The sequence below is a fragment of the Triticum urartu genome, chromosome 4, assembly GCF_003073215.2.
Source record: "Triticum urartu cultivar G1812 chromosome 4, Tu2.1, whole genome shotgun sequence".
Lineage (NCBI taxonomy): Eukaryota > Viridiplantae > Streptophyta > Magnoliopsida > Poales > Poaceae > Triticum > Triticum urartu.
The window spans coordinates 593,316,086-593,326,311 of NC_053025.1; the positions used below are offsets into that span (position 1 = coordinate 593,316,086).

Here is a 10,226-nt window from a genome sequence, read left to right on the forward strand (position 1 = left end):
ATTACTAGGACAACACCAACCCAACATACTCCGTTTTTTCATAAACTTCTTTCAAAAATTACTCCCTCCGTGTATAACACATTTTAGGTCACTAGCCCCTCTGTAAACTAATATAACTACACGTTTGAGGTCACTACTCCCTCCTCCCTCCGTAAACTAATATAACTACACGTTTTAGGTCACTACTCCCTCCGTAAACTAATATAAGACCATTTAGATCACTAAAGTAGTGACCTAAATGCTCTTATACATATTAGTTTATAGAGGGAGTACTTAATATCAGACGTACCTAAAACGTCTTATACAATATTAGTAGTTTACAAAGGTAGTAACATAGTACTCCAGTCTCCAGTTTTAGATTGGTTTTCACAATAGCTAGGGTTTTGCCGGAAATTTTCTCTCCAACTCCATAGTTCAGAACTTCAAATTCTAACTGGTTCGGCAGGTACATCTCAAACACATCATCAAGTCCGCTGATGGTGTTCCCCTCTTTTTCAAGAGGCTAGTGACGTTACCTGAACATATATCAGTGACAGGCATAATTAAGGGCTTTTTTTTTTTGCATTGCTCCCCAATCTCCAGTTAACTGCAACAACCAGATGAGATAACAAGATTGTGAAGTATAATAAAATCTCATCATGGGACAGTAGACAGAGATAACAACAGATTATTGTAAGCTGCGAGAATGAATCAATTTACGGTTACAACATCCTTAACAAGGCTCCCTCATCAACATCTTTTCTAGGAGGGAAGGAAGAGGTTCCCCCATAAACTCTAGGCAAATCTCCAGGCCTGAAGACTATCAACATTTATCCGACATCGATACGATACGAGGGGGGACCCGACAGCTTTGGGGAAAACTGGCAACTTAACAAGTAGTCAAATTTTATGTGCAAAAACCAAGAGAAAAGTAAGACGAGGAAAAGAAAACTGCTGCAGGCGGGCGATTTCTGCACTGTTCACAGAGACTGGTTGTTGAAGAAGCCATCTATCTCACAGGCGATTCCTGCTCACAGGAACTGAGCATCCATGGGTGAAGTGGTTCATGATCAGTGGTCTAAGGCGGATCTGATGGAAAGGGGCGGCACTTGCGCATTTCCTTTGGCTAGCAGCTCATGATTTATGAATAGGACGATGACAGTGATGTCGTCGTGGAAATGCCGGCGGACTTTCTTGTCGATCCTCATGAGGTCTGAGTACCGCATCTCACGCTTCCGCGCTGCTTCTTGGAGTGCTGCTTTTATGAGCCTTTTTGCGCTCCCCTGAACAAAGACAGAGTGTGCCAGTCATGATAGAGAAAAATTAATCCAAGCAGTTTTAACCATTTACCTACAGCTGAGAAATCAAAATCACCCTTGCAGCTATGCTGAGTGAGCCAACTTCGACTAGTTTGGTAAAACTACCATGTCAAACTGTCAACAGTGTCCAACGATTACTATTTTTTTGCAACAAAGTATACCCAAAATTACTTGGTAGCTTCACCCATGGCACACATATGCATCCAGTTTATGTCTGGAAATAGCAATAAATGCAAGCTTGTGGGACATCCAATATCCAGGGTATCAAACACAAATATATATACAGCCAAGAAAACAAGTGGCTAAAGAGACCTCAGTCAAGGTACTACAGCAAGTAATGAATCCCCAATGCTTGAAGAATAGCACAAAATTGCTGTTGCTTCCATGTAGGCAGTGACATTTTATTATTGGTATGGTCCTTGTGGACCTACACTAATACAGTAGAGAATTTACATAATTACAATAGCTATCATGACATGAATGATTGTGCCAGCAATACAGAAGGGAATGAGCCATAGGCACAGATAACTTTTTTATCTATCTAAGTGGGTGCAAAACATCATAGGAGATGCCTCAAACTTCCTATGGTAATAGGATGGTTCTAACTCAAAGCATTCAAGGGGAAACCCTTGACTTGGAAGTTTTGCCAGCTTGTGTAACTGTGAGAATCCAAAACCACTGACGCGGTCACACACCAGAAAATACTCCACGTCCAGCACGTTACCATCACCAGGAAACAACAATTATTAGTTTCATAGTGAGGACCCTGTTCTGTACTTAACTTAACTATTCATGCTGGTGTCGACAAAACATGAGAACATCATTTGGATTTCTAGTACACAAAATTCAGATTATAAATTCTCCTTTGCTTAGGTAAATGGAAGTATGAGAAAGCAGAACGCCATGATACACATTCAGTCTAATGAACATAATTAAAGTCATGGCATTTCACAGTTGGTCGATTTAAGATCAAAGCTAAAAGAAATATAAAGAGGAAAATGCTGTGTGGGATCTTACAGCGCGTTGATTGTTGTGAACAATCTCTACGGCTTCCTGGTTAGTCAAGTGCTCCCACAAGCCATCTGAGGCAAATATGACGAAACAGTCACTCGGTTCAAGGCTGTGCGAGACGATCGTTGGTTCGGCACTCATTATAGGTCTGCTGAATGGTTCAGAGACTCTGAACTTGGGTTTGATCCGGTCCGTGTTATACTTTGCGTCTTTCAGGTACGCATCACCGAGTGACCGCGACACCTGCATAACCAACCCACTACGTAAGCACCAACCAAACATACATATATATAGGCTGCAAACGAATTACGAATACAGCGACGCGAAACCAAACCCCTTAAAAGATTAAAACCAACCTGTATGATGCCCTTCACTCTCCAGACCCCATGCTTGAGCGCGACGATCTGCGGGTCATCGGGGTGCTGGGCCATGAGCTCCTGCCGGACGGCCTCGTCATTGGCGTTGTGCTCGGCGGAGAGCTGCTCGGCGACGATCTGGCCGGAGCGGCCCACCTTCTTCCCCAGGACGGCCCGGGAGTCCCCCAGGTTGGCGACGAAGAGGATCTGCTCGTGCACGACGCCGACGAGGCAGCAGGAGCCGACGGTGGCGAGGTCCGGGTTGGTGTCCCACTGGCTGGAGACCTGCGCGATGAAGGCCGCCTCCGTGGCCGCGAAGGCGTCCCTGATGGCGTCCGCCGTGACGCCCCCCGGGCCCGACGCGGCCTCTGCAGGCAGGGACGCACGCGGATTGTTAGATCAAACCTAGCTAGCTAGCTCTCGTCGCCGCAATCCATCCCATCCATTTCCCCCAAGCCAATCCGTGCGCGCGCGCGTGCGGGTGCGGGTGGAAGAATATACTGCTGTATATAATAGAAGGGGGAGCGAATGCGGATGGGTACCTAGGAGGGTGGGGACGAGGTGGTCGCAGGCGAAGCGGGCGGCGGCGTGGCCGGCGTGGCCGTCGAGGACGGCGAGCACGGTGCCGAGGGGCGGGGCGGAGTGGATGCGGCACTGGTCCTCGAGCGTCTGGTTGGCCTGGACGAGCGCGGCGGAGACGTCGCCCGCGGCGCAGCGCGCGAGGTCGCGCCACCAGAGCAGGCCGTCGCGGCCCTCAGAGGCGTCGGAGGAGGGGTCGGAGGGCGGCGGGGGCGCGGCGTGGGGCGGCGCGGGCGAGGTCTGCCAGGACCCGCCGCACGCCGAGAGGAACCTGAGGAGCCCGCCCAGCATAGCACCGCCACATCGCCGACCGGGCCGCCCCCGATGCGCGCGGACGGCGGCGGCGGAGCAGCAAATGCGATGCGCGTGCGGGCGGTCGCAATCGGCCGCGTACGAGAAGAGAGGGGAAAAGGCCGCCGGGTGGGGAAGGGAGGAGGGGGGGAGAGTGGGGAGGAGTGGTGGCGTGCGTCGGGTCGGGTCGGTTTGGTGCGACGCGGTGCCTGCGCCTGCCCGCGCTAGCTCGGTGGGGGGAGGGGAGGGGCGGAGTAATTGGGCGGCCGTCGTTTTCCGGCGCCTTTTCGGTCCGGCCGGATGGAGGCGCCATCACGGTGGTGCGGTGCGGTCAGCGTGTTGGACTGTTGCGCGCGCCTGGTGCGTGCGGCGCGGGCGGGCGTGCACGGTGCCGTGTGTACCGGTCGAGGGCTCGTGGACTTGCCGGGAAACGTTTCCTTCTGGATCCGATTTCGTGGAGCTTTCACCGCATCAGATTTGTCGCGTGGAGCCGCTTTGGTTTCATCGCGGTATGTGTGTTTCCGCAGTAGTATAGTACTCCCTCCGTAAACTAATATAAAAACGTTTAGAATACTAAAATAGTGATCTAAACACTTTTATATTAGTTTACAGAGAAAGTATAATATAAACCTTTTTTTTAGAATGAAGCCAATCTTAGGGTCGTCGCTCACGCAAAACACCGTTTTCTAAAAACTTTTTCGAGGATTTGACTGATCAAATAAGATGTCTTCACGAATCTCCGCGTAAAATCCAGCGACGACGTAGGAGTTAGCTAGATGAGACGTGGTTATCTCTCGTTTAGACGAGAGCTAGCCCCGCCCCGGCTTTCCATCATATAATCACAGCTTTTGGGGTGTGGGTGTATCTCAAACTTTTTCTTTAAACACGCTGCGAACATAGACGCTCACATGCACATGCCATGCTCGTCTGTACAAACACACGCATGCTCCACCTTCTGTGAGCACCTTTTGATAATCGATAGGGTGAACCGGCATACCTTGAGAATGACAAAGCCATGATAAGGAGCTAATGCGTGTTGAGGTTCCAAACAAAGTATGAAACTTTGTCATGGCATATGAACGTGGAATATAAACATCAAATAGCACCATCGATTATGTTGTCTACAAATAAACTACAAATATAAGCAAATAATGTCAGGACAATGTTCATGTTTTTTTTTCACTTTTGTACATACGTTTTAACTTGTATGTTTACCTTTCTCGGGGATCAATCATTTCAAACTCCCCCTCCACAACAAGTAAAAACCATATTTACTTTATGGTGTTGCTCGTGTTTAAATAGTAAAATAATTGCACTAGCAACACATCCAAAGTTAGGGTCAGGCACTCAAGTCGTCATGCGTCTTTTTTATAGGCGGTGCTACTTTTATTACAACAAAAAACTATGTAGGGTCGACTATTTCATATCTCTTTGTATCCATACCTAATAAGGAGTTTTTTTAATTCATACCCAAAAAGGAGTTAATGCTTCCTGAAAACCTTACCCGCAAAAAGTGCTTCTTGAAAACCCAAACAAAGTATAAAATATTTTCACGACATGTGGACGTGAAATATAAATATTAAAGAGCTCTCTCTGTTATGTTGTTGATAAATAAAGTTTAAATAAGTGAATAATGTCACGATAATACTCATGTTTTTTTTACTTTTATACATACGCTTATTTGGTTTCGACAAGGGGAGAAAATATATAACATATTACTAGCAATGTGCTCGTGCCTTGCAACGGATTCAAAAAATAATAATACATGTTCACAAACTTGAAAGAAAAATACTCTAGTTTGGTGTATATATCACTAAAAATATACTCGTATTAGGTTTCACTCAAAATATATTCCTTGTGGCTGTTTTGATGAGGTGCGGGAGGGATGTGGTTGGTTCTAATATACTAAGGGATTTTTGCAAATTGGAGCAGAGAAGTGGGGTCTTGTTGCAAAAAGCCACGACTTACATCATAGTCGTTAGATGCATATCTGATGGTTAAAAATGACGGATGACAGACACACCGTCATCACCAACTGAGTCTTCTATAGCAGTAGAGATGATGATAACTCCTAAAGGAATTGTAAAAGGACGTCAATCTCGGTGAACATTGGACATGTCACTTGTGAACGTCCGCGTGACAGTTTCAAAAACTGCCACCTAGATGCAGATCTGACGGTTCTGGGGCACTCGTCAGGATTGGACTCTTGGCGAACATTTGCCAAATATCATTACAGCTGTAAAATGACGTTCCATTATGTCAACAAACACTTCTCCAGTACATGCCCAAAACTTTCATGCCATGTGAAATCCATCTCGTATTCTAAAGAAGAATCCATCTCTAAAATGTCACGAGCAGATTTTCCTCCAAATTGTCCTATTTGAAAAAAAAAATCAATTGCTCCAAACTCCCCCTCCACAAAAAAAATCCAAAAAATAAAGAATGAACTGGCCATGACCGGTCACGCACGAATCTCAAGGCCGTATCGGCGGACAACAAAACCCCCTAGCCGCTTCGCACGCAGACCCGCTCTGCAGTCCCACCACACACGACAGCGAGAAGGGGAATTTTTCTAGCTAGGGTTTTAGACAGCGCGGGTCGGAGAGAGGCGATGGGTGCGGCGGTCGACGAGACGGCGGCGGCGGCCGCGGCCGCCGCGGCGGTGGAGGGCGGCCCCGCTGCCGCCGCGGCGGAGGCCGACTCCAAGGACCTGCAGCAGCAGAGCAAGGCCCTCGACAAGCTCACCGACCACGTCGAGGATCGCCAGCTCGACTCCTCCCGCGTCCAATCCGTAAGTCCTGCTCGACCCCCAACCTCGCGCTCCCGCGAGCGCGGATTCACATATTCCGCCGCGTCGTTAGTGAGGATTAGGTGTAGATTCGTGATACACTGGCCCGTTAGTGAGCAATCGGAGCCACGAGCTGGAGGATCTGGTCGACATTGGTGGAGCCATGGGTGCACTATGAATCGGTCTCGTGAATTAGTTTTGTGCCACCCCCTCTGCTTTGCTTTGCAGGGATGACATGCTTCAGCTTAATCCTCCAAACATGACTAGCCTGTTCCTGGATGCGTGTTTATACCGGTGTTACTCCCTTTGTCGTTTCCAGTCAGAATCATTTCAACAATTATCAGATTCCTGGCCCATTAGTTATTGGTTGAGCATACTGTACGTTCCATGTCTGTTGGGTGTAAAGTTCAAGCAGTGAACGCTTTTGTTAGATACAGTATCTGTATTCAGTAATGAAGACACTATCTGTATTCAGTAATGACGACATCAGACGGTGGCGTGCAGTACACACAACCTACATTTGGTAGCAGCTCCTCATAATCTGTGCACCCACCATAAAATCTCTGTACTTCTGCTTGTGTGTCTCTTATAGGATATAACATTTTATTAGATGTGTTGCTAATCAATTGCAAGTTTTCACTGCTTAACTGCAATATTATCCAGAGGTCCGGTGACCTGAGTAGAATTTCCATTATTTCCATGTCATGTGAATAGCTTGCAAGTTTGAAAGTGTGTTTTTCGGCACCCACCTTTTCTACAATTCTGGAAAATTATTTATTAAGTTATCAGTATGGCCTCTGAAAAGTGCCGCTTGGGCAGATATACAGTTCAACTTCGAGTCTGATCAACAAGTGTTTTAATCAAATGATTTTGAAGGGGCTATATAAATGACTTTGAAAGAGACACCTACTAGCAGTTGAATGAGCCCTTGGTATAGTAACTCCGTGCTAAAACATGGATATCAGGAATGTAGAAGGTAGATTCGTAGAGAAGTGTGTGTGTTTAATTGAGATGTTTTGGGGAGTACCTTGGTGATGCTGATATATCTTTCTTTCTTTTACAGGCCATGGCAGCTCTTGCTTCATCTAAAGAGGCTGACTGGAATGCCATGAGACTGAGGTTGGTGTGGAAAATATTCATGGCTATTATTTTGCTCTCAAGAAACTTGCAATACATCAACGCACTGTTCTTTTTTTTTTTTGCTGACTGTACAACTACCACCTCTTTAGTGAATGACAGACGTTACTAGCAACTGCACATGGAAATTTTAAATGTGATGTTCAGTTTGAATAACAGCTTTCCCTGCTATAAATTTTAGCTTCTTTTATAGAGTCCATTAACAGATCGGTTAGCATTTTACAAAAAAGAGAACAAACCAGCGACACAGGCAGGTTGCAGTTTTGCTCAATATCCTGTCATCACATAGGTTTTCAACTTGATGAAAGAAAAAGAAAACAAGTAAGGATAAATAAGTGAACGGGAAAGACAAGAAAATCTAGCATGATGGCAGTGGAACTTAGATCCTTTGTACTCCGTTCACAAATATAATATGTTTTGGATATTTCAGTATGGACCACATACGGACTGAAATAAGTGAACAAACACAGTAAAACATGTGTATATACATCCGATTCAGAAAAAAGTTTGAAAATCTTATATTTGTGAACGGAGGGAGTACCTTGTAATTTTTGCGCTCGAGTTTGCAATATCCCATGATCTATTTTGTTGGGGATTCCATGTTTCTGGTTAATGGTATGTTTGGATTATTACCAAAGTGCACCTTACCAGTTTTTTTACCATAACAAAAATTGTTCTATGTTTAGATAGTTGCTAGCTGTTTGGCATGCCAATGCTCATTTGCCAATTCTAGTTATTTTTTCTGGCCAATCTTGACCAATCCATGGGTATCGCACACCAAACTTTTTGGTAGGGCAACCTTGGGCATAAACTAAACTCAACCATAGTATTTCCATGACATATCAGCTCCAATTTGAAACAAAGACAATGGCCTTGGGAAGTACATAGTATCCTCATTTTTAGATAAATGGGTTTGGCCTTCTTCTCCTGAAAATGTTGTTCACAACTCATGATTAGGGGTGTGCAGAGCGGCGCCTGATCCGCTCCGCTTCATAGTCAAAATGGATCACGTTAGTTATAACTTTCCCACCCAGATTGAGCTTAGATTGAACTAACTCTCTCTACTTATGCAGGATATGCGGGGACGCCCGCTTGCATCCCACTCATGGCATTGTTATAACATAACGGGTGTTTCTTTTTGCTCTTTCACCAGGGAGAAAGAATTAGCTGCTGTCAAGATCAACCCTACCGACGTTGAAATCATTGCCAATGAACTTGAGGTGGCATCTGAAACCTTCGCTTGCAGCTATTTTTTCCCTAATGCTCTAAATAATGTCCCTTCTAAAACATTGTCTCTGAATGTGCAGCTGGACAAGAAGATCGCAGAGAGGACGCTCCGAGAGCACAAGGGCGACGCTGTTGCCGCAGTCCGGTTCTTGCTTCGCTGATTCCGACACATGCCGCCTGCCTGCGTGCACGTGATTTCATTTGATCTGTAAACCATGCGAATGGGGCTGTACTTTGTCTTCCTGTATCACAGTGAAACTATGGTTTCTGTCACTCATGCAAAACTTATATTTCCATGGTGCTGCAGACTGGTTTCTGTTCCCTTGGAAAAGAAGTTAGAAAGTTGAAAAATATAGGTCGAATGGTGTTTTATATCCATACAGTAGATGTGCCTGTATTTTTTTCAAAACGCCGTCCCTTAGGGCCCGATTCATTAAAAAATGGTTCAAGAGAATTGTCTGGTTAATTAACGAAAAATGGGTGAAACCCATCACATCATGCCTGTGAAAACAAGGCATACAGGACAATGCGCACATGCAGGAGAAAATGGCCGTCAAGGTTGCAGTCTGGCGTCATGGTCATCATGCCTCCGCGAGGGCGAATCTGACTCCATAATTCATGTGCCCGTATGAGTTGCTTGGTTTATTTGGAGATCCAGATGCTATCTTCCCGAGAACAATGGTCAGTGAGTTTGGTACCAGGCGTGCCCCACACACACGGGATGCATGTTTCTCGTGGTCGTGCTTATCACGCCGTTGCAGGGTAGCCTTGAGACTCTACCGCCGGCAGAAGTCTACCGCCGATGCCGTCGGAGGTAGGCTGCCATGCTTTGCTTTTGTCGACGTCGACGGATCAAATGGGCTACCACTGTTGACTATGATGGCAGCTCGTCTACTCTGTTGCCACGGTGTTCGGTGATAGATTAGAGGGGTTCAGTACTTCAGTCGTAAAATAGTTTCAGTGCTAAACTTGTCACCGAAGATCAAAACAGTGATTTTGCCCTGACCATAGAATAGGACAGGGGTTTCAAAACTCAGGGGATAATAATTTGTTGGGACTTTCAAGACCTCAAAAAAAAAAAACTTTGCCCATGCTTCTCTGGTGAATGCTATCGATCTGAGCACCTTGCCCTTGTTGAAACTTGGTGGCCTGGTCTCTGACGTAAAAAAGGCGTATAATACAACATAGTAAACAAATAAAAAAACCTGAAATTTTTATACATGAAAATTGAGAGAATCTTCTATGTGCGTGCCAAATTTCAAGGTGTTTGGAAATTTTAGGAGCTCGTGTCAAAAATAACAAATTTGGCCTGTCAAAGAAACTTTCAAAAAGTGCACTGTGTGGACTGGTTTTTTTTTTGTGACGAGCTCATCAAACGTCCAAACACTTTGAAATTTTGCACGCATCTAGAAGATTCTCTGAATTTTCATGTGTAAAAATTTCAGATATTTTTGAATTTATTGCTATTTTTTTGAATTTATTGTTCATCGGGAGTAGATGAGCCTGGGCACCGTTTTGAATTACCGGTATAATATGAAC

The 10,226-nt window shown here is 45.5% G+C and overlaps 2 protein-coding genes across 2 annotated transcripts; one reads left to right on the forward strand and one right to left on the reverse strand.

Annotated features, from left to right (window-relative positions):
- Nucleotides 1–653: 653 nt before the first annotated feature.
- LOC125552974 (probable protein phosphatase 2C 36) lies at nucleotides 654–3,719 on the reverse strand. The gene is made up of 4 exons (XM_048716699.1): nucleotides 3,208–3,719; nucleotides 2,666–3,033; nucleotides 2,316–2,552; nucleotides 654–1,262 (listed from the first exon to the last, which is right to left on the reverse strand). The coding sequence occupies exons 1-4, from the start codon at nucleotides 3,533–3,535 to the stop codon at nucleotides 1,050–1,052; spliced, it is 1,146 nt and encodes a 381-aa protein (XP_048572656.1). The 5' UTR covers nucleotides 3,536–3,719; the 3' UTR covers nucleotides 654–1,049.
- Nucleotides 3,720–6,053: 2,334 nt separating this feature from the next.
- Nucleotides 6,054–9,065, forward strand: LOC125552975 (huntingtin-interacting protein K). The gene is made up of 4 exons (XM_048716700.1): nucleotides 6,054–6,326; nucleotides 7,387–7,442; nucleotides 8,614–8,680; nucleotides 8,768–9,065. The coding sequence occupies exons 1-4, from the start codon at nucleotides 6,147–6,149 to the stop codon at nucleotides 8,846–8,848; spliced, it is 384 nt and encodes a 127-aa protein (XP_048572657.1). The 5' UTR covers nucleotides 6,054–6,146; the 3' UTR covers nucleotides 8,849–9,065.
- The last annotated feature ends 1,161 nt before the right edge of the window (nucleotides 9,066–10,226 follow it).

Bases quoted from the DNA above. Each gene is read 5' to 3' on its own strand.
- LOC125552974 (XM_048716699.1), bottom strand. From the start codon at position 3,535: ATGCTGGGCGGGCTCCTCAGGTTCCTCTCGGCGTGCGGCGGGTCCTGG. The intron at 2,553-2,665 runs GTTGGTTTTAAT...TTGGTTATGCAG, and splicing joins GAGTGAAGGGCATCATACAG to GTGTCGCGGTCACTCGGTGA. The intron at 1,263-2,315 runs GTAAGATCCCAC...GTCTTTGTTCAG, and splicing joins TTCACAACAATCAACGCGCT to GGGAGCGCAAAAAGGCTCAT.
- LOC125552975 (XM_048716700.1), top strand. From the start codon at position 6,147: ATGGGTGCGGCGGTCGACGAGACGGCGGCGGCGGCCGCGGCCGCCGCG. The intron at 6,327-7,386 runs GTAAGTCCTGCT...TTTCTTTTACAG, and splicing joins ACTCCTCCCGCGTCCAATCC to GCCATGGCAGCTCTTGCTTC. The intron at 7,443-8,613 runs GTTGGTGTGGAA...CTCTTTCACCAG, and splicing joins TGGAATGCCATGAGACTGAG to GGAGAAAGAATTAGCTGCTG.